Source organism: Manacus candei, unplaced genomic scaffold (assembly GCF_025592945.1).
Source record: "Manacus candei isolate 608988 ecotype Guabito, Panama unplaced genomic scaffold, ASM2559294v1 h1tg000064l, whole genome shotgun sequence".
Lineage (NCBI taxonomy): Eukaryota > Metazoa > Chordata > Aves > Passeriformes > Pipridae > Manacus > Manacus candei.
In genome coordinates this window covers 2,659,869-2,681,997 of record NW_026138112.1, presented here as the reverse complement: position 1 = coordinate 2,681,997, position 22,129 = coordinate 2,659,869, and the positions used below count along the sequence as shown (strand labels likewise).

The following is a 22,129-nucleotide window of genomic DNA, read 5'->3' as shown; positions in this document are numbered from 1 at the left end:
CCCGCCCAGACTGCCTGCGGGCCCTCGCCGCGCCCCGCGTCACTCCTCACCCGCCGCGCCGCTCGCGAGGTGAGACGCCGGTGCCGCGGGCGGCCCGCGGCGGGGGCTCCCTGTGGGGGCCGCGGCCCTCCCCGCCCGCTCCCCTCTCAGGCGCCGGGCGGGGGAGCCCCCGGGCCGCGCGCGCGCGCCGCGCCTGCGCGCGGGGCGTTAAATGGGTGCGGGGCGGGTGGCGCGAGGCCCCGGCTACGGCGGCTGAGCGGAGGCGGCGCCGGGCGGAGCGGGAGCGGCGCGCGGGGTACGCGGGGGCCGGGGCTGTGCGGGGGGGGCGTCGGGGCCGGCCCGCGGCGCGCGCGGCCCCTCAGCGGGGACCGGGCGGGCGGGCGGCGGAGCAGGGCCGGCGGCCGGAGCAGGAAGCGCCGCGGGCGGCGGTGAGGCCTGGAGCGGAGCGGCGCGGGACGCCCGCCGGTGAGTGCGGGCGGGCGGGCGGGGATCCGCTGAGTCACCTGCCCCGCTGCCGCCGCCGCCCAACTCCCGCGCGGCTCCCGTGCCTCGGGACGGCGCCTGGGCCGCGCTGCCCCCGCGCCGCGGGGCGAGCGGAGCCCGAGCCCGGCGGGGCCCGGGAGGCGGGTGGGGAGGCGGGTCCGGCGGCCCCGCGGCCCGGCCGTGCCCCCGGAGCGGGGTTTGCGGTGTTGGAGCTCCCAGGCCGGGCTGCGGGAGCGGGTCGGACCCTCCAGCCGGAGCCGCCGGGACGGGGTGGGGGGCGGTACCGGCCGGGAACGGGCGCTCTTGGGGAGCCCGGCGCTTCCCTGCGGTGCCCGAGTGCCGAACTGGCTCGGGCTGGAGGGAAAAAGCTCCCTCCAGAACCGCAGGGGTCCAAATCTGACGGCTTGGTTTTGTTTTAATTAGCTCCGTGGTCAAAGGCTTTGAAGTAACCATGGATAAAAGAGGAGGTGTAACAGAAACGGAAAATGGCGATGCTTTCCTGGAGCTGAACAGAATCCCAACCAAATACCCACATCGTTACACTAAGGTCAGCTCCCCTTTCCTCCCTGAGCTGTGTGTGGAGCTCTTGGCCACAGAAGTAGAGTGGGAGGTGGAGGTTCTGTAAGAGGGAAGCAGTGAGGTGAAAGCTGAAAAGCCTCTACCTGGATTAGGATTTGCAAGGTGGTGTAAAACGAGCAGCTTGTTAAATGTGATGTCGCTGTGCAATCCTGTCCTCGAGATACTTCTTGATTCCCACCACCTCATTTTAATAGCTGAGCACCCCACAGCATGTGCTGAGGTAATGGTAGAGACTGGAGTATGTTGTTCTACCAGCTCTCTCAAGCACTTGAACTTCACAGTTCTAGTTCTGCTTTCAGCAGAGTTCCTTTAAGAGGTTGACCAAAATGTTTCCTTGCAGTAGGTGCCACTTCCTAGGAAGGTGTAGCACACGAGATCTTATCAGGAACTCTAACATGTTTACTGGATGCCTTCTGTAACCTTAGAATTGGTCATATTTGGTCACTGGAAGCTTAAGCAGTTATGACTCCAACCAGTGCTTAGTGTTAAAACTTGAACACGGGTGCTTTTGTTTAACTGTGATACCTAAATATGTGTGTGAGTGGAAGAACAATGACTAAATAACTCGCAGTTAAAGATTATTTCAGTACTGAGTAAGTTTGATGTAGTATATTTAGGGCTCAAATCTTGTTTGGGGTTCTGGTACCACTGTTGAAAACTGCCTTTGGAAAGAGTCTGTAATGGGGGCTGGTTTTCCTATGGCTGCAAGCTGTGGGAACAGGTGGTCATTGCTTTGTGGAAATCTGTTAAGATACTTTACAGCAAATGGCCTGAAGTGTGGAACAGGGTGAGACAGTTTACTGTTGCTGACTGTTATCTTACTTGAGGAATTCAGAGCTGTTGGTTTCCTGGTAGGTTGTTTTTTAAAAGAAAAAAAAAATTATCATTGTGGCCCTGTTCTGTTGAGATAGTGGAGCTCTGGCTTATTTTAACTAGACATCAACAATAAACCATGTACTTCAGAACTGGCAAAACTTCATGGGAATGGCATGGCTTTCTGATTCTGTAACTTCTTAGAGAAGATGGGCACTTAACCTTCGAGGATGTAAAGTATACTTTTCTTCAGGCCTTGCTATTCAGTTTAAGTGAAGGAGAAGAGCTGTTTTTAAACTTTCCCTGTTGAAAAAGTGGTATCTATACATGTTCTGTCCTGCCCAGTTCCTCTCAAGAGTAGTAACTGAATGTAGCTTCAAATCCTGCTTTTTGGGCAGCATTCAGCTGGTGCTAGTGGTGGCTGTGCACTGAAACCAATGTATTTTTAGCATCAGTTTTGTTAATTCAGTACCTATCGTTTCTGATCAGGATGAAGTTGCAGAACTAGTGCCAGAAGGTGTCTAGTCTTGTTTACCTGTTGGTTTCCAAGGAGTCTAAATCAAGAAATACCAGAAATCAGTCTGTGTTGAAATATCTTTCCTCATATTATGGTTCTTTTACGTGTAACAGGTTAAATATAGCTGGTTTAAGGTGCTCATGTAATCAGTATTGTAAGGCATTTTCAGATGTTCCAGTTTCCTACTAATTAAGGATTGAGGGAACACTGTTTTGGGATATGTGCTGCTGATTTGGAAAGGGGACTGATTTCCTTTAGTGGTTTATATTCACTTACTACCAGTAGGAAAACAATTGGCTCATACTGTGAGTAGTTCTCAGATGTCTGATTAAAACTGTTTGCTAACAGTTAAACATGCTTTTCACCCACCTACTTAAACGTACTAGTGTGTGAATTAAACAAGAACCCACCAACACCACACTCTGGAAGTGCCAGCCTTCATCTCCTCTGTCCCAGGAGTGGACTGCTACACTACTCTGGGTAGTCCAAGCCTTGTCTTTTCTAGCTCGTGGGAAGCTGTTGCTCCACGAGTGCACAGCTAATGAGCAAAAGCCAAGAAACAATTCAAATTTTCCTCACTTGAATGAAGGACTGTGATAGGATGTGATTGAGAGCCTGTGGACTCCCTCTCGTGGCCAGAGGAACAGCCCATTCCCGATGTGGTGATGGACAGGGCTGTTAATACTTGTAGTATCTGCACCAGGCTGTGATAGTATTACAGCACTGATGTTACTCACAGATTGAGGTTTATTTTGGGAAGCTTGTGGGCAGGGAGGGCAGTGTTCCTCCCTTTAATGGAGCTCTTTTTGCTGAAGGCTGGTACAAGATGATGCTTGAATGTGTATATGTAGGTTTTATCCAGCTACCAAACTGCCATCTGGAAACTTTCAAGTATCGAGCTCACATAGTTAATGAACTGATTTTAATCACATGGGGATAATGATGTAAAAGCTCTAGAGGATGTTGTATTCTTGGGGGGAAAAGGTAAAAGAGATTTCCTTCAGTTTGGCTGGTGTGTCTGCTGTTAGGATTTCTTTATCCTTCCAGCTGCTACTGATTTCTGCACAGTTGTGAATCAGTTCAGTACAGCTGGGAGGGAAGGCAGATTGAGGGAACTTAATCTAGGGAGAAGGAGTAAGTCTCATTAGAAATGTGGATCTTGATTGCAGCCAAGTTAATGATGATTTAAAGCACTGATGATCACATCAATAATAATGCTTTTCAATTGTAGCAAACTCTGGATTGATTGCCAGTCAAATGACTGACTCAGGGTGTGCCATGGTAAACCAAAGACTGTTTGAAAGCTGGTACAAAGTGGGAAAACAAGTCATCTTTCAGCATTGATTTGGTGTTGGGTGGAATGGGTAATTGTATAAGATACATTCTGGTAGTCTTGGGATTGGTGATGGTCAGAAATGGCGAGTTTGTCTGGAATTTCCAGTTAACTGGTATTGTGGCAGTGCTTTTTTACCTGCTGAACATTAAACACAGCAATTTTGATTCCTCCTTGAGAGCTCAGCAGCTCCAGTGTCTGTGATGCCTGTCTTGCTTATAAGCTGAGCTGTCCAGGGAAGTGAATATGTAAACATATATGGTGTGAACAGCCTGGGAGTGTTCCCAAGGACTGAACCTGACCTAGTAAGGATCAGTGCTCCAAAGAAGTGTTTGGTCAGTGGCCACTGAAAGAGAACTGAAACAGAAACTTTCACTGCATTAATTCACAGAATATGAAACAACATATTGTGAAACTGGGGTTGTCCAGTTGCAACACTGCATTGAACAGGCAGTTTGGAATAGACAGTTTGAGTCACTTAAATTTTGTCTGGATGAGAACTGGAACTAATGTCTTGATTTATTTCTTTTTCTAGGAGGAACTGCTTGATATTAAAGAGCGTCCCTACTCTAAGAAGAGACCTTCTTGTCTTTCTGAAAAATATGACAGGTATTTTCTTAATTATACAAAGGCTATATACACTTCTCTCAAAATAAAAGTTTAAATTGCAAGAAACTCTCAGCTAAGAGGTGCTCTTATGTTGATGGGAGATGTAGGTGCTACAGAGTTCAGTGTATGACAGTTTTCAGAAGTACTAATCCACTGGAAAAGGTTCAGTGCTCTGGCCAGAGCTTTTGTGCTTTGTTCAAAGATTACTTTCTGCTGGATCTCATGTTAGAACTTCACACAACACGAGTCTGATAGACTTGCAGGAAAAACTACCTACAGTATAGATGGCTGTGTAGCACAGACTGGGTCAGGTTGTAACGAGCTGCCTTGCTTGGTGGATTACTCTCCCATGATTACCTCATTTAAAAATGAAGGTGAGTGTTCTTGGTTGTGTTTTTAGGTTTGCTAAGTAGCAGTTTGTTTACTATTCAGATTATTTTATTGTAGTAGTAAGTGTGAGAAGGAAATAAAATTACCTGAATACTTAAGAGCAGCAGCATATGATCTTCTTGAGCTGTTTTTCAGTGTACCAGGTAAACTTCACCAATAACTACCCTTTATAACCTGATGGTGGGTATTATACTTCCTTACTGTTACAGGAGGGATGCAAATACCATGTCTGAGGTAGTAAACCAGAGTAAGGCAAAGATTGAGAAGTTGAGTGTGAAAGATGTTTCACTTGTACAGGTTGCTGACCAGTGAATTCTGGGTTTGCAGCAGCAGCACCATGGATTATGTATCAGACTACAGGGTAGCAAACAATCCTGCAATTCTGTTTCCACAGTGATGGTGTCTGGGATCCAGAGAAGTGGCATGCATCTTTATATCCGACTTCAGGAAGAACTTCACCAGTGGAAAGCTTTAAAAAAGATTTGGATTCAGATCGGACTTCTCTTATGCGTAGGATAGTGGGTGAGTGTTCTTACAGCACGAGATCCCAGCTGAGCCTGGGCTGTTGGCAAAACCTTTCCTTTGGGGTAACACAAAGAAGACTCTATAAAATATTTCTGAGAATTGATTGACTGCATAGAGTAAGTGTCAGGGAAGTCTTGGTTGCTGTAACTAGACTGCAGTTGGTTTTCTGGTAACTTAGCTAAGAACAAACCTGGGCAGCAGTCGGTTATCCCACTGTTGCCATATAGGAGGTAGTGCAAGTGCAGGGCACTCTTTCCCTACAACTCAAGGCTGAGTACTTAGAAGATCTATAGTGGCAAAGCAAGTACTTCTGAGGAGACCACAGTGATTCCTCAATATCCAGCTGTAAATTCTTTGCTCTTCCTGTGATCTCAGCCAGATTAGCTTCCCAAAACAAACCATGAGTGTTGTCCTTCGAAAGGCCCTGGGATAGCAGCGAGGCTGTGGGGCAGACAACTGCCTTGTCTTTACTAGCTCCTTAAATGTACTGCTTTTTGTGTGGTCTTTGACTTGCAGACCCGAGGGAGCGAGTGAAAGAAGATGACTTGGATGTGGTCTTGAGTCCCCAGAGGCGAAGCTTTGGGGGCGGCTGTCACGTGACTGCCTCCGTGAGCTCGCGGCGGGCGGGGAGCCCCCTGGAAAAGGACAGCGACGGGGTCCGGGTGATCGGGGGCCGCAGGATCGGCAGCGGGAGGATCATCTCCTCCCGCAACTTCGACAAGGACCATCGGGGGGGGGATTCCAGGGATGGAAGAGACCGAGATCGGGACAGGGACTACAAGGACAAACGCTTCAGGGTTTGTGCTTTCTGTTCCTGTTTGCTTGTGAAATCTGAGGTTTGGGGCACTTTGCACTGAAAGCACCGGGGGCAGATGAGTGCACACAGCAGTTCAGTGTCCTGTGACAGGAGGCCATTTCTTCTTAAAATCACCTTTATGGTGTAAAAGGAGAGCACTTGGTGCTTCAAAAACTTAATACATCCCTTCAGCTAGCTCAACTGGGATGCATCTAATACTGTTTATCTTACAAACCTTGCCTGTGGTTGACTTACCAGCAAGATTCTCAGAAGTCTCGTAGTTCATTTGTAGTTCTTAACCTAGCAGTTGTCACTGAGTATTGTTTTTAACCTCAGTGAATGGAAGCTTTCTGTGCTTTCAGGCTTCTTTTAAATATTTTCTGCTTTTAAGAAGAAAGAGCCACTAACCTACATGTTAGGGTCTGAGTTTATAGAGGCACCTGTGGTGCAATGAAGCAGAAATTTGGCTGTGAGGTTTAAAATTTAAAAGTTTACTGAGCATACAGGGAGTGTGTATAAACCTTAAAAAAACCCTCAAAAGTGGTCATTTGCTTTGGAAGTGAAGGAGGAATCTTATGAAGCAGCATTTTATGGTTAACGTTGTTAATATCCCGCTTCAGAGGGAGTTTGGTGACAGCAAACGTGTCTTTGGGGAGCGAAGGAGGAATGACTCTTACACTGAAGAGGAGCCTGAGTGGTTCTCTGCTGGTCCTACGAGTCAGTCTGAAACCATTGAGCTCACAGGCTTTGATGATAAAATTTTGGAGGAAGATCACAAAGGGAGAAAACGTACACGGCGACGCACGGCCTCCCTGAAAGAAGGTAATGGGCATTCACCAGGGCTTTGTCTGCCACTGTGGCATGTTCCTGGATAGAGAGGGCATTGTAAAGGTATTTACAATCTAAAAGATCAATTGGATGGTAAAATACTAATTTTTTTCCAAACACAGGCAGAGTTGAGAGGCTGGAAAAAACCTTGTATGGATGTTGAATGATAGCAGGAGTTGATAGGTTATTAAAAAGGTCTTGTTAGCTTCTATATCTTGCTGGGTGCTAAAGCCTTGGTTTAAATTAAGCTAATGCTCTGAGGAACTTGAAACATTTTTTCCTTGTAGTAATACTAACATTAGCAACACAGATTTGGGCATACAGCTGCCAGGAATGTAGCTGTGAACTGAATATGGAGGCTTGAATTTGTGTGCATTCATTGGACTTCCAAGTCTGCAGTGATTATTACCACTGAAAAAGCTGCAGTATGGCAAGAGGGAAGATGACTTTTTAGTGCTAGAAATTCTGCAGGTGGACAACATGAGTGAATAAACAGCTGCACCTGGGGTGTCACTGAACTGTAGTGCAGTTCCAAGCACAGGAGGTTTGTAGTCATGTCACAGCTTTTTTGCAGCACCTGCACCAGCTTGTTGAGAAGTCTTTAAAGCAAGAGGTGCCTTGCTCCTGGTGGAGGAGGAAGAGGAGCAATATTTGTCATGTGCTTATAACATTAAGAACCTGAGTCAAGAAGGCAGGAGCTTCCAGAGGATTCTTGATGGAAAACCAGGAGCAGCTGTGTGTGCTTGGTGTGGCAGCACATCTGATGTGTGTGTGCTCCCTGGGTTGAGCAGGGAGCAGTTCTTAATGCACAGTTCACAGGCAATTCTTATTTTCTTGAGCTGGATAGTCTACATAAGAGCCTGAAAGCTCTGTGCTAGGGGGTGTGGTGTGCAGCAGAAGGCAGCCAGCACAGTATAACTGATGAGATACCACAGGGGGTGGGGTACTTTGGTCCTGTGCTTCTAATCCCTGGGCAAATGCATTGGCTGTTGGGCACTGTTCCCACAGGAAATAGTTGAGTTCAGTGATTCAGCAGCCACTTGGTTTTCTTTTTAAGGGATAGAATGCAATGGTGGAGTGGTAGAAGAGGATGAAGTGCAGACTGTCCTTGCCAATGAAACTCCAGCAGATCAAGAAGTTCCTAGAGAAGCTGCTTTACAAGAACCAGCTCCAGGAGAGTTTGACTTCAATGAGTTCTTTAACTTGGATAAAAGTGTTCCTGGCCTGGCTTCGGTGAGTTTTTTGATTTTTAAGACTGGCTGTATTCATGAGAAGCATTTTTGCTGCTTCTGCTGCATTCTGTGAAAGCTAAAACCTGTTGCTTGTGAAAGTTGCTTTGTGCAGTGTGTAAGTCTACAATGAATTTGCAGAGATGTAGCTTTGGAGTGTTAGGATGTCACTGCCAAAGTGTTATCCCTGGGAGTGGATCCATCTCCAAAGAAAGTGTTTGAGGCAAGCTAGCTCACTGTTTTTCCTTTCTTTTGATCACTACTTGAAGACTCAAAATTGTCATCCTGAATGGATCTTCTTTGGAAGTATTTAAGATATCTTCAGAGAAGATTCACTGTACAAATTTAGTATAGTTGAGAGCAACCTTTTCCATATAAGTCTGGGAATTGCAGCAAACAGATCTTCTGGAGAGGCTTCCTGGAAGGCAGTGAGCCTGGAGATCCCAGGTGAATCCTGGCTGCACTGTTACCAATACCAGTAATGTTCTGAAAGGGTTTGTGTCAGCAAAGATTCATCATATGGTGGCAGTAATTTGACGAGTACATTGGAGGAGGGTTTGTTCTCCTTGTAGAATTATATAGATGATGTGTCTTTAGACTTGACAATCTGATTTTCAGCATACCTGCAAGATGGTGACTCCTTTCAAAAGCAGGGAATTCCCAAGTCAAAATAGCTGCTGATGAGACAGATGGGCAGATGTTATAATTTGTCAAAAAAGTGAGTTTCTTTGTGATGGTGATATGTCTGTGACAAGTGTTACTATAGGTTTGTACATTACTTGTCTTAATTCTTCTAATGTGTTGGAGTCAAACAATCAAAACCAAGGGGATCAATACTGTCCTACTTTTGCTGTTGTAAACTGCTGGGACACTTGTTTGAGACAAAACAACTTCTGATAGGAGGAAGCTGCTCTTCTTGTGTTTAAAAGTAAACATGCTGCATGTTGAAACTCACCTGTGCCTATTGACCAGGCTTTAACTGCCTTAATCTTGCAAGATATAAAAACATTTACTTTGAATTACATTTTATAATGCACTATTTTTGAATACTTGTTGGTTTTTTTTTTTTACACTTCCACTTCAGAATGTTGTATTTCATGGTCTTTGGGGGCTCTGTGCTGTTTCAGTTACAGTTTTACTCTGAGCAAATATTTGCTGTCAATAGGAGATGTATGCTGGGTTATTTTAACTGAATATACAAATGGTGCCATTTTGGAAGGAAAAAAGCAGTTCAAAGCTTTGAAACTCTGAGAGCAGCATCTGGTTGTCTGTAGCAGAAGAATCCTGGTTGCACAGTAAAGCTTTTCAGAGATGTTGCTGACCTTGCTAAGATTTTTTTCCCTTTGTTTTTCCTCCCCTAACCAGCTGATAGAGGATGTGCTGGGGGAAGGTACAGTGTCTGCCAGCAGGTTCAGCAGGTGGTTTTCTAATCCCAGTCATTCTGGAAGTCGGTCAAGCAGCTTGAGATCCACCCCCCATGAGGAGCTGGAGAGGCTGGCAGGTAAGGCTCTGGGACAGTGCAGGCTCAGGGAGCCTCCTTCCACATTCTTTCTTACTCATTCAATAAGGACTTGGCAGATAAAGTGTCAGGACAGCGAATTCTCCCACAGTTTAAGCACTTGACATTCTTTTGGAAGCTCTTACAGTAAAGCAGCTGTAAGTTCTCTTTTTATAAATGTTCTTGTCAATGCTTCCTGATGACTTTGCAGGCAAAGGGTGTGAGCCATAACTTGTCAGTGCCATGTTGAGGTTGGTTACCAGTGTATGTTCATCTTGAGCCCTTGGGTTGGTGAACTGATGTCGCAGTGCTCCTGGTTTTGCTGTTTCAGGTCTAGAGCAAGCCATTCTCTCCCCTGGCCAGAACTCTGGAAACTACTTTGCTCCCATTCCATTGGAAGACCACTCTGAAAACAAAGTGGACATCCTAGAAATGCTACAGAAAGCCAAAGTGGACTTAAAACCTCTTCTCTCAAGTCTTTCAGCCAACAAGGAAAAGCTTAGAGAGAGCAGTAAGTGCCTCTTCAGCTATTGTCAAGTTCTTGTGCTGCAGTGTCTCACAGCAAGAGGCTTGGTGTTCTGGAAACCTCACCTGCCACATCCAGGAGTAGGCAGTGTTATAGATTTCCTGAAACCCAGTATTCAACAGCTCTGTGTCCATATCATCCTTGATTCTTTTCATCCTATCCCAGGATGACACCAGGACTATCAGACTGTTTTTCTGGCCAGTAACAATCATAAGATGATGCAAGCCCTGATCTGAGTTTCCAGCTTTGTGTATGGCATTTGCATAAGTTTTTCATACTGGAGACTGGTAATGTCAGCTCTGAAACTGTGGCATTTAACCTCTGGCTTTACCAAAAACTGACAGTGTAAGTCATCCTTGGAAGCATCTGTAATCATGTTGATCCATTAAGTGTCAGTGTCTAAGAAGCTGAACAGTGGCTTGAGTATGTTATTTATTTTTTTTTTAAGTGCATACTGTAAACTCGAACTTGCCAAGACTTGCTGCCACTTGAAGCCTGTACTGTTTGGGGCATTAATTAAATAACATAAAGCTACAGCACAGCTTAATAAGAGAAATCTTGGCTGGAATCACAGGGTTCCAGGGAACTAAGTCTGTTGGAATTCACTTTTGCCAGCATCAGCTGTTCTAAACAGAGTTCAGGCCTGACTTTAACGTTCAAGGGCCACCTCCAGGTTAGGGATTTGCATGTTTGGGCCCATAGCATGCACAGAGGGTACAAAATGCATGTGTTCTTGGAAATCTCGAGGTCTAATTCCAAATTGGTTTCTCTTTGGCAAGCAGCATGTATTGCCACGTAAACTGGACTGAACAAAGGTGCTCTGATTTGTGTGAAGCAGCAAGGAAGGAAAGCATCCAAGTACTGCAAATGTTCCTAAGCATCCAGCAGGGAGTGTTGGCTAACATGTGGAGAACTTTCTTAATTTGACTGAAATAGAGCTACAAGTCTTTTCTGTGTTCTGCTTAATCTGACTTTCCTACTAAAAACTTTTTCAACTTTGATCCTCACAAACCAAGGATGAAGGAACAAAAGTTTGTGGGGAAGCTTCCATTCACTCAGAAGTACCTGATGCAGGTTCTGTATTCCCATAAAATGCTGTACAGTTCTTGGAGTGATGTGGAGCTTTCAGGCCCACCAGCATCATATTTGCTCATGTTCCATGCTGCATGTCTGCATCATTGTTTCTTTTCTCCACCTTCTTGCCCAAATTTCCAGTAAATCTCTTTTTCTTTGGGCCAACATCCTGCTACAGCAACCCATGGCATGCTCCTGTCTCTTTTCTTTTCTCTTAAGGTGTCATACCTTGTGATGTGTGTTAGCTGGTCCATAAGGCATGTTTAGCCTTGATGTTGGGCACCAGTAGGTATTTATATATGTACATATGCACACACAGGAAAAAAATACTGCTAATAATACTTGTACCTTATTCTGCTTATGCCAGTGGAATCTTTCTTTAGAGGCTTTAATTTCTGAGCAAAAAATCTGCTTCAAACTTTATACACATCAGGTTAAGTGTGTTAACTGACTGTCCAAAGTATCTAGATTTTCCAGGTATGTATTCCTTCTACTCATGATGGCTTCAAGCAACTTGACATGGCTTGCACTGTGATTGGAAGGCCATCTGGTCCCCTGGAGTAAATGCAGCTTTCCTAACTGGAAAAGAATCAATTCAGTTGTCACACTAATATTCTCTATTAAATGCAGGCAAAGTTGTAAACTACATGTCTTGTAGGATAAATGAAAGGTAGGGAGAACTTAGCAGCTGAAACCTAAACTGGCTCTTGGGCAGTCTCACGTGCCAGTAGTTGTGCATGTCAGTTCTCTGAATTTGGATATTAGAATTAGTCTAAACACAGGTCAGTCATGGTTTGACAGCTGGGAAGAGGATCAGAAAACAAGGTTTTGGCTGTTTCTTGTTTTCAACCAACTTGTATTGAACACCTGCACAAGAACTATTAGCTCACCTGAGAACAGAATCGTGGTTTACCAGTATTTTTTCTGTTTTTCTCAGCACATTCAGGAGTCGTGCTTTCAGTGGAAGAAGTTGAAGCTGGGCTAAAAGGCCTGAAAGTGGATCAGGAGGGGAAAATTGCCACTCCCTTTATGGCTGAGCAGATGGAGGAAGCACTGAATGCCACTGGCTCCAGACAGATGAAGAAGGACGGAGACATGACGGCGTTTAACAAACTAGTGAGCAGCATGAAGGCCAGCGGGACCCTGCCCTCCCAGCCCAAAGTCAATGTGAGTAGCAGAGCCCTGGCTCTGGGGATTAACTCCTGGGTTCTGATCAGGGAACCCCTTGCACAGCCCCTCTGATAACCTGTGATCCATGAGCAGTGTGATGTTAAATACAGGCTTGCATTTAGAATGTTGTTTGGAGGGGAAAATGAGAGATGCTTTGGTCTCTTTTCCCCAGCCAAAGTAATTCAAAGTGAGGGTTTTCCAGTTCAGAAGTCACAGGATTGATTTCAAGTGAAGTTTCTGAAAACCCCAGAACTCTAAAGCTATATGAGAAGTCTAATAATTGCTACCTCTGTTAAAATGCTTGTGGTGTGGGTACAGCCAACACTTAACCTGGAGCTCAGATGTTTTTAGTGACTTTGTTTTAATACAGCTGTGTCAGTGCACAGTCTAATGTTTTAAACTTGGCTTTTAACTTGACTTGTACTAAGATAAAACTGAAGTGAATGCTCGTTAGCTGGAAGATTAATGTTAAACAACAGATGATACTAAGGTTTAGGCTATGAGATTGTAGGATGAAATTTCATCCTGCCACTAACTGCCAAAACTGTGTTTCCCCAGAAGCTATCAGCAACCACTGCTGGCACCATAACATACTTGTAACAACTGAGGAAGTCCCACATGTTTGTTTTTCCTGCCAGACTACACCCAAGGACTTCCAGGCTCATCTTACTTCACTAAAAGATAGTGAAAAATGTAAATTTGCCCTGTGAAGAATTTGCAGACTGATTTCAGACTTAAATCAAGACTTTCATTTCTGACTGTCTCTTTGCATTGATGTGCTATTTGGGTGCACAGAAGAACATCTTAAATAATTTCTCTAATATACAAACATTTTTCAGTTTGTGCATGTTTTCAGTTAACCACTGGCTGAATGTTCTATCTCCAGTTTACACAATTATATAAATCCATGTATTTGACCCAAACTTGAAGGAGGCACAGTGAACTACCTGGATACAATCCAGCACAAGGCATTTTTCTTAGCTAGGGAAGATCTGTGAGCCAGCTCAGCCCTTCACTTTGCTGGAATTTTATTTGGCTGATGCATAAACTACTGTTCTAACAGAACAGGTGAAATTATTTCTGTCACTGAGACAAATGTGGATAGTCTCTTAAGGAGTTTGATTGTATCTATGTCTAATTTACAGTGTTTTCATTTTCTTAGCAGAGCCTTGAAAGCCATTTAATGTCACCTCCAGAGATGTCAGGCCAGCCTCTATCAAAGAATATTCTGCAGGTATTTTACTGGGGGGAGGGGAATACTTAAAAGCATATCCCCAGTGGAAGAACAAGTGTTATTTGACAAGAAGACATTTAAGGGAATTATGGGGTCAGTAGTGAGAAGTGATTCTGTAGAGAAGAGAGAACTAGTCACTAGTGCAATTTAGTTAGAAATGTGTCTTGTCCTGATATTTCCTGTACTTACAACTTGGAAATGAAAAGCCTGTTAAGTGCCTAATTCTGGGCAAACCAGAATTGGTGTATAAGTTGCACAAGTCCCTCTTGTCTCTAACTTGCTCTAAATGGGGTGACCTGCAGTGTAATAAAATGACTTGTTTGTGCAAATTGCTCGTATCTGAACATTCTTCATTGCTTATTCTTAGGAACTTCTTGGCCCACCCCTTGCCAGACCTGCTTCATCGAATGTCTTGAGTGGGCTGATGGGTGGTTTGGAACCTGCAGCCTCTCTGCTGACACAAAGAGCCCCCTCTCCCCCCATCCCCCCCGTGTTCCCCACGCGAGCCGCCTCCGCGGATTACCTGCGCCACAGGATATCCTCCCCCCTCGGTGAGGCTGCCTGCAAGGGGGGTGTTATTACTTGGGTTTGTTTTAAGGAACGTTTTACAGAACTGTAAAAGCTTCCTGGCTCTTGGTGGGCAGCTAGGTCAGCGTCTGTAATGTTGAGTTGTTCAGCTGGAGCTTGCAGTGAGTTCTGCTGTGGGATAACGTGCCCAGCTACTGGGTAAGAGTCTCATTTTCAAGGACTGTTTGGCCATTTGTATTGCAAAACACCATCAGTAGCCTCCTTTGTAGCTCTCTGGCCCAGTGACAAGGAAGAGATAAAGCTCTGTGTGGAAATAAGGGGTGAGCTGAGAGTCTTCACAGGGAATCCTTAGTTCATGTAGAATTGTTTTACATCTGGATATATACTGGATGTATTGGAAGAAACTGTTAGTTCTTTTAAATGCAACTGTTAAATCTTCTTTAGGTTTTGGACAAGGTTCTCAGCAATTGCTTGGTGATCCATTCCCAGGTGTAAGGAAGCCCATGAGCCCAGTTGCAGCACAGGTCAGATGACAAGCTTTTTGCTTAATGTAGATTCATCTTTTTTTTTTTTTTTATGGTGTCTGGTCTAGAACTAACCTTTGGAAACACTCAGCTGTTGCATTCAGATGTTTATGCTGAAGTTTACTCTGAGTGTGAGGATGCAAAGTCTAATTTAATAGAGTCTCAAAACATCATTGCAATTTGACCCATCTTAGAGTACCTCAAGTACAAGATTTTTTTGAAGCTTCTATTGCCTGTCAATAAAAGAGGCTGTTGGCAGACACTTTGTGAAGACATTAGTAGCTATAGCAGTCAGTCTTCAGTATCTTAAATAAAACACAACCAAATCCAGGCTTTGATTTGTTTTTTATGCAATTCTGCTTCAGATGAGTCCCTTGGAGATACAGCAAGCTGCATTAGAGGGACTTACACTCCCACACGACTTGGCTCTACAGGCAGCAAACTTCTATCAGCATGGCTTTGGTAAACCACAAATGGACAAAAGCAGAGATGGCTACAGGAACAGGTGAGCATCTGACTGCAAAATTTAAGGGGTACACTTGTAATTGATTTTTAGTGTGAATGTTGTCTTTCACTAGATATCTGCACCAGTCAGGCTTGCACTGGTTCTTGGCAGTGCTGCCTTTCATTCTGTGCCTCTTCTTACCCACTCCCTGTCCCTTAACAGGCAGCAGCGAGTGACAAAATCCCCCGCCCCAGGCCACCGAGGGAATGCATCTTCTCCAGCCCCTGCAGCCTCCATTACCAGCATGGTCAGTACCTGGGGGACTGGGGGCGTGGGGAAAGCTCTAGAGGTGTCTGCAGTGACTGCACTGTAGCACTGGCAATCAGTGGAGAAAGGGAGGCCATAGAGGAGTTACTCAGGTTCATGTTGTATCAGTGGCCACGGATACAAGAATGAGTTACACTTTGTGCTTAACTGAATGTCTGCTCCTTGGAAATCAGCCTTTCTGGCCACTGTCGTAGCTAAAACTGTTAATGTTACCTTGGCCTGGTCTTCTGAAACCAAATGAAGGTGATTATGGAAACTCAGACCCTTGTATGCTGGTGCTTAAGTTTTCAGAAGACAAGTGCTGAAAGCCCTTAGCTGCTTTAGAGAATACTGATCTTTGGTTATTCAGTGTCTGAACTAAGTGTAGGTTGAAATAATTGAAATAATACCTGGGAGGTTCAGGGTCACTTTGAAAATTAGTAAAATCTCAAAGCCAAGTTGCTGCCTCTCTGCCTTCAACACTGTGTAGAATGTTGCTTTGATCTAAATTTTCCCAGTGAATCGGTCACATACTTGCAGCTCAGGACTGACACAGACTATCTAAATCAAACAAGTACTTCTATTTGTATTCCAATGAGTGACTTCCACAGGTGCTATGGGACTTTGAATGGGGGGAAAACAGGAATGAGGCAATAGTTCTCTGCAGCTCAGTCAGCCCTGAGTTAATACAGATAAAGCAGCTCTGTAGGAACTCCCCTGGAGCTGCTGTTCTGAACCAATAGCAAAGAGGAAACAGCTGTAACTTTAAATACAGCTCAGCTATTTTGTTTCAAGCCTGTTAAGGTACCTTTGACTTTGAGAACAGCTGCTGGGTTTGGTATTGGACTTCTGCAAAAGCTAAGGAGAAGTGCTTAAACTAGGGAATAAAGCTATGAAATGAAGTGAAGTAAAATCATGGGCACACCATGGCTGATTGAAAAGGGCTTTAAATGGACAGGATGTGCTAGAATTGGTGTGTCCACCCACAAGTGAGATAGTGTGGCCTGGATAGTGAGCACTGGGTAAAGCACTGCATCTTCCTGTGTCCTCTGCAGCTGTCTCCTTCCTTCACACCTACCTCGGTGATTCGCAAGATGTACGAGAGCAAGGAGAAGAGCAAAGAGGAGCCAGTGTCTGGGAAAATGAAAATCAGTGATGTGAAAGATGAAAATCAGAGACCAAATGAAGGTATTGTAATGGCTTTAAAATATCACAAGCAAATGGGATTTGGAATAGAATCAAATTGCTTCAGCACATAATACACCCAGGCTACCTTTAGACATTCCTGATTCACGGAGATGAGGGTGTAGAAGTGAGTGAGCCTATAATGAGAGGAGGGCCTAGAGCTGTAGAGGGGATACACTTCCAAGTGCAGTCTTCTGGCAGTGTTGGGTTTGTCAGTTTGTGGGCAACAGTGACACTAAGACCATAACTGTTTGCTGGTACCTTTTCTTGATGAACAAGCATAATAACAATTATGCTTCCATAGTCTGCACCAGTAATTGAAAACTTAAGAGTTCTCTTGAGACATGCTAACTGAACAGCCAAAGCTGAGACCAATTAAGTTCTTTAAGTGCAGCAGATCAGGGAAGCATTTTGTCACCCAAACTGATGTAAGAGGCTATTAAAAGGAAATGCTCAACACCAGTGTCCTGACCCAGTCAGGCTGGCTAATGGATAATTGTACTTCAGTGCTGGTAATACAGAGGTACCTTGCAGTTCCTGTTAGCAGTCCAGCTGGAATACCTCCACTGGTAGCAGTTGATGCCAAGGTATTTTAGGCCTTATCTAACTGATCTGGATGGTCTGTGGAAGTAGCTTCTTGAGGTGCTTTAGTGTTCCAAATCTTGCTAAGCAGTGGCAGACATAGAAGGCTGCTGCTCACCCCCAAACACATCTAAACTGAAAAGCCCCTTGGGGCTAGATTTCTGGAGCAGCTCCAAATTATAATCTTGTCTAGGGAGGATCCCTTGTACCTCCCATCACCTTTGGCACTGACTCATCCATGCTGATAGTTCCAAATTCCTAGAAAAAGAAAAAAAAAAAGAAAAATAATAATTAAAGATGGAGTTAGTGCTGATTCTGGTCTAATTTAAGCTTGCTGTCAAGGGATTTCTGTGGAACATATTCCTTCTCATTACTCTTTTGAAATAATTTGGCCAGAAGCATCCAGGAAAGAGATGCTCACTATTAAATATATATGAGTACAGTTCAGCTAGATCTGGAATCTTAACTATCAAATCCAGTCATTAGCTTTAATTTTCATTAGGTGCAATCTCTAGCTGTGGACTGTAATAGTTGTATTCAATTCTAGCTACAGATAACCTACTGTCTAGTTCTGTGGAGAATGCAGATCAAGGAACTTTGCCCACCTTAGGTACCAAACTACCTGCACTGCAACGCTCTGCATGTTCCACACCTCTTACCCAAGCAAATCGTTGCACCAAAGAGCAAGACTACAGGCCCAAATCAGCTGGTAGGAAGACTCCTACAATGGCCTCCCCAGTACCAGGAGGCCCTTTCCTTCGTCCTGTTCATCAAGTACCCCTTGTTCCCCATGTACCACTTGTACGACCTGCTCACCAACTGCACCCAGGATTGGTCCAGAGAATGCTGGCACAGGGGGTCCATCCGCAGCACCTTCCTCTGCTGCAAGCAGGTAATCCATGCTTTTTTTTTTTTTCCCCCCCTTAAGTCAATGCATGTTCTCTTTAAGACTGACCTTTGTGTTAGGAACAGCACAAACTGATATTACCAGTAGTGTTTATTACATCAGAACTTACCTGTAAAACCAGACAACAAATTCCAGCCCATCTGAATGAATATATATATATGTTTTGTTTTGCTTTAAGTTCCTTGTGCTTATCAGCTAAGAAGTTTTCTTGCTCACATCCAACAGGTATGCTTCCTCCTGGAGTGGACCTGTCTCACTTGCAGGGAATATCTGCTCCCATGCTTGGCCAGCCCTTTTACCCACTACCAACAGCAAGCCATCACCTCCTGAACCCGCGCTCGGGGACTCCTCTGCAGCTGGCGATGATGCAGCAGCAGCTACAGCGATCAGGTGGGTCAGAGCACAGCCAGCAGTGGGAGCTGCAGGACACTGGGAGCCTGCTCCAGGTACTCTGCTGGCTGGGCTCTTGGAGGGCACTGTGCTAGCAGGAACTACTCTGATTTAGTTGTTCATAATCACTAACCCTGTGTGGGTGTGAGGCAGCTTTGGCTCTGCCAGAAGGAAGCCCAGGTGAAGCACTTGCTTTCAGAACAGGAGTTGCCACTGACAGCTCTGCCTCTTGCAGCTTGTGTGCAGCTTTCAGCCCTGCTGGGACAGAGGCCACCCACCATCTCCAGGGAAATGCTATTTGATCCTGGTCTTGCAGCTCAAACCTGTGTGATACTGTGTCCAGAAGTGGCAGTGTCAGGCCATTTATGGGAGTACTAATGAGAATAAACACATGGTGCCTGGATTTCCCAGGGCTCAGAGATTGAGTAAAAGCCACATTCAGCTCTCATGCCTTACTAGGTGATAGCTCAAGGGCAAATCTGTGCTGGGTATTACTTCACCTCTAATAGCTTTACATTTCACAGGCTCTGGAGCACAGGGATCACCTGCTGGTGTGCAAACAGCCCCTCAGAACGTGCTGCCTCGGACTGGATTATCTCACGGGCACACACAGCTCGACCATCGCCCCAGCCAGAGGAGTGGCTCTCCCATTGGCCTTGCAAAATGGTTTGGTTCAGATGTCTTGCAGCAGCCTCTCCCTTCCATGCCATCCAAAGTCATCAGTGTAGATGAACTGGAATACCGGCAGTGATCAGTGACCACTGGGTGGAACACTTGTGATTCTTTAGACTGGATGAAAATGTCCATAGTCAGGACTTCACCTCTTGTTTGTTTTTTGGGGCTTTTATTTTTAGTACTCTGTGCAAAATTTCTTTTCGAGAGACTAAAGCACATGGCACCTGTCCTGGTCTCATGTCTGCATCAAGACTAAAGGATCCATTATGGCTTGGATAGTGAAGCCTGAAGAAATTTAGATGCAAGACAAAGCCAGTTTAATCCTGGAAGTGTCTATTTTTTTTTGTTTGTTTTTGTAAGATATGTGAATGAAGTGCTGATATTCTCTAGTGTAGAGGTAGCAGCTATAGATTCCTTCTGCAGAGAACTACATGTATAGACCCTTCTGTACAGACTTGTGTATAAACAATCTTTTGTACATACACACCTAGAATAGCCTTTTTGAATCTATACAGCTGTACATAAGAGTAGCTGATAACAGTTGAGCTTTAGTTGTGCCTATGGTTTGGACCTTTCTCCATTGTACGTGTGGGACTTTCTTTAAGATTAAAGTTGCATATCCTAAGTGTGAGTGAACAGGATGAAGTTGCTTTGCCTTTCCTTGCTGCTCATCTCCTCTAGGTCTCCCTCTCACATCTTTGTCACATACTGTGCACTCAGTGTAGCTCAAGTGTCAGAGTAAAAGTCCACATCTTGCTGTCTGTGTAACAAAGGTCTGATTCCCTGTGTGTGACTCTTGCCACCAAATGAGAGATTTATTTAGTCTTTGGACAGCCTTGAGGATGGGACCTGGTGCAGTCATGATAAAGCCAGATCTTCGGTCTGTAGGTACCTACTGGTCATTGCTCTTTCAGGAGGGCTGGTGCTGGTCCTTGTTTAGCTGCAGTATTTTCCTTGTTTTAATCTTTCAAGCCAGTTACTAAAGGTCATCAAAATGGAGCCTTTGAATCCTCACCCTTCAACTCCTCAGTCATGGCTGTGGAATATCCTGTGCTGCCTTCAGTGCTGTTTCTGGAAGGGAGTCCCAAGCACTGTCCTCAGTCCCGTGTGCATCCAGTGATGCGATTACTGTGAAACTTGCCTTTGGAGACTTGTTCTGTGGCTTGAAAGGGGGAGGATGGGATAGTTTTGTGATCTTACTGTGTATATTTGGTTTTTAAAGTACTATGTTCCTTTTAAGCCTGTTTCACTTTCCTGAACAGTTAAATGTTCTCCTCCATCCTTCTGCATGGTTCCTCACTTCACTCCCTCACTTGTGTTGAGTCTAGTACTGCTGTCATGTCCTCTATCTAGCTTAGGCCATTGTGCTCTTTTTTTAAAAGAGGTGGAAGCAAAACCAGAACTCTCACAGACTTGCTCTTTCTTAGGTCTCACTGAAAGCAAAACCAGCAGCAGGAAAAAAAAAATCACTTGTCTGTATCCTAAGCCTTGGCAGAGTGCTGTGGTGGGTTTGTTTCAGTCCAGCAGAGACAGTGTTTATGGAAATAGCAAGCTGAATCACCAACGTGGAAGCTGTTGGGGGTCACCCATATTTCTAGTGGTTGTTCCCAAAGCAATCCCTGTAAAACATGCAATCACCAGCTTGTCCTTGTAAGACTGTTTTCATACTTTTTTAACTTGACACTTTCCCAGTAACATTCTGTAAATAAAGTTGATTCTACCAGCTGTCTGTATCAACTGCTCTTGTACTACATTATGTCAGTATATTGATTAACTTTTAAATGTTGTTCTTATGTGTAAACTGGAACCAGGATTTGAGCTGATCTCAGAGAGTCTCAATTAGTCCAGGGCTGGGGAGGAACAGCTTTGATGAAGGTAACTGGCCTCACTGAAGACACAGAACAGAATTGCTGCATTTAAATGTCTAGGTCAAGTGTGAGGAGTGAGATTCAGTGTACTGGAAGAACTTTTAAAACTAACCAACTCTAAACAAAGGGTTATTTCTTCACAATCTGAATAACATCCTCCTCTTCTGCTCCTTCCCTCAAGGGTGATAACCCCAGCACACCTGCAGCACTTCTCCCACAGGAGTCTGAAACACTACTGCTGGAAACGCTTGGAGTAGAGTCAAGGCTTGGATGTTTCCTTGCTGGGCTGAGTAGCAACCACTGCTGTAAGGATTTAGTGCTTGAGGGGGTGCCTGAAGTCACTTTATTTCTCCTTGGACGTGTAATAACAGGAGGGGGAGCATCTTTGATGCATCTCAGTAAATACCCCATAGGTAAAGCCCCTGCTTCCTTGTAGGAGAGCAAGTGCTAGAGGCTGATGGATTTGATAGCCCTCCTGCCAAGAGCAAAAGCTTCTTTATTCCCCTCTGTTAAGCAGCAGAACCACTCTTTAAGAGCAGCCTGCTTCTCTTGGGCACCTGATTGACTTCTCTAAACTAAGCAGGAAATTTTTTTCAGAAAACCTGAAAGCTTTCAGTCACTAACAGACACAAACAGCTTCCACTAGCCTAAACAACTGGAAAAGCAACTGCTCCTGAGCAGAACCAACCAGCTTTTCCACGACTGCAGGACTATTAATAGCCTTGAAGTATTCAAACAAGGACACTTTCAGATTAAGGCAGCTGGAACTCTCTGTCCTCCAGCATTGTTTCATAAGATATGGTTCTCCAGCCTCTGCTTTTCATGTTTTGTTCTAATTTAGACCAAAATAATTCCTGATGTATGAACTTTTTTCCAATTTGGAAATACATATACGTGCAGCAGAAACTCAGCCCTGGCCTCAAGGCTTTTTGTGAGGTTTTGTCCTTGTGAAAGTCATTTAACCCGAGTTTCTCATCCTTAAGTTCTGCTGGAACAAGACTCTGCAGTGCAAGTTGACCAGAATTATCAGTTTTACCAGGCAGAAAGGTACTATAATAAAAAAAAATAATTTCCACTCAGAAATGGCCTTTCTTTACCACTTACAATTAATGACA

General features: G+C 44.8%; 2 protein-coding genes across 13 annotated transcripts in view; one reads left to right on the top strand and one right to left on the bottom strand.

Annotated features, from left to right (window-relative positions):
• Window positions 1-189, bottom strand: part of SFI1 (SFI1 centrin binding protein) — a 28,596-nt gene extending 28,407 nt beyond the window's left edge. For 4 of the 6 annotated variants that reach the window (XM_051805473.1, XM_051805470.1, XM_051805474.1 and 1 more), the window contains exon 1: window positions 51-173. The gene's annotated coding sequence lies outside the window, so the exon portion shown is untranslated. Of the gene's footprint in view, window positions 1-50 lie in introns of all 6 variants that reach the window. The other 2 variants (XM_051805471.1, XM_051805477.1) reach the window with 2 other exon arrangements.
• Window positions 51-20,871, top strand: EIF4ENIF1 (eukaryotic translation initiation factor 4E nuclear import factor 1). Of its 7 annotated transcripts, none has more exons than XM_051805479.1 (19): window positions 51-69; window positions 907-1,030; window positions 4,261-4,334; window positions 5,119-5,246; window positions 5,766-6,046; window positions 6,666-6,867; window positions 7,931-8,106; window positions 9,468-9,603; window positions 9,932-10,111; window positions 12,138-12,367; window positions 13,536-13,604; window positions 13,972-14,155; window positions 14,577-14,656; window positions 15,022-15,161; window positions 15,324-15,408; window positions 16,463-16,595; window positions 17,722-18,066; window positions 18,307-18,471; window positions 18,996-20,871. In XM_051805479.1, exons 2-19 carry the CDS (start codon window positions 935-937, stop codon window positions 19,220-19,222), a joined length of 2,931 nt encoding a protein of 976 aa, XP_051661439.1. In that variant the 5' UTR covers window positions 51-69; window positions 907-934; the 3' UTR covers window positions 19,223-20,871. The 7 variants fall into 7 exon arrangements, with proteins under 7 accessions (XP_051661439.1, XP_051661444.1, XP_051661440.1 ...); XM_051805484.1 differs by having other exon boundaries at window positions 13,533-13,604; window positions 18,004-18,066; XM_051805480.1 differs by having other exon boundaries at window positions 13,533-13,604; window positions 17,785-18,066.
• The last annotated feature ends 1,258 nt before the right edge of the window (window positions 20,872-22,129 follow it).

What these genes read in the sequence shown, in the direction of transcription:
- EIF4ENIF1 (XM_051805478.1), top strand. Translation starts at nt 935, where the DNA reads ATGGATAAAAGAGGAGGTGTAACAGAAACGGAAAATGGCGATGCTTTC. An exon ending in GTGTTCCTGGCCTGGCTTCG is followed by an intron (nt 8,107 to 9,467) that starts GTGAGTTTTTTG and finishes TCCCCTAACCAG; the next exon opens with CTGATAGAGGATGTGCTGGG. An exon ending in TATCAAAGAATATTCTGCAG is followed by an intron (nt 13,605 to 13,971) that starts GTATTTTACTGG and finishes GCTTATTCTTAG; the next exon opens with GAACTTCTTGGCCCACCCCT.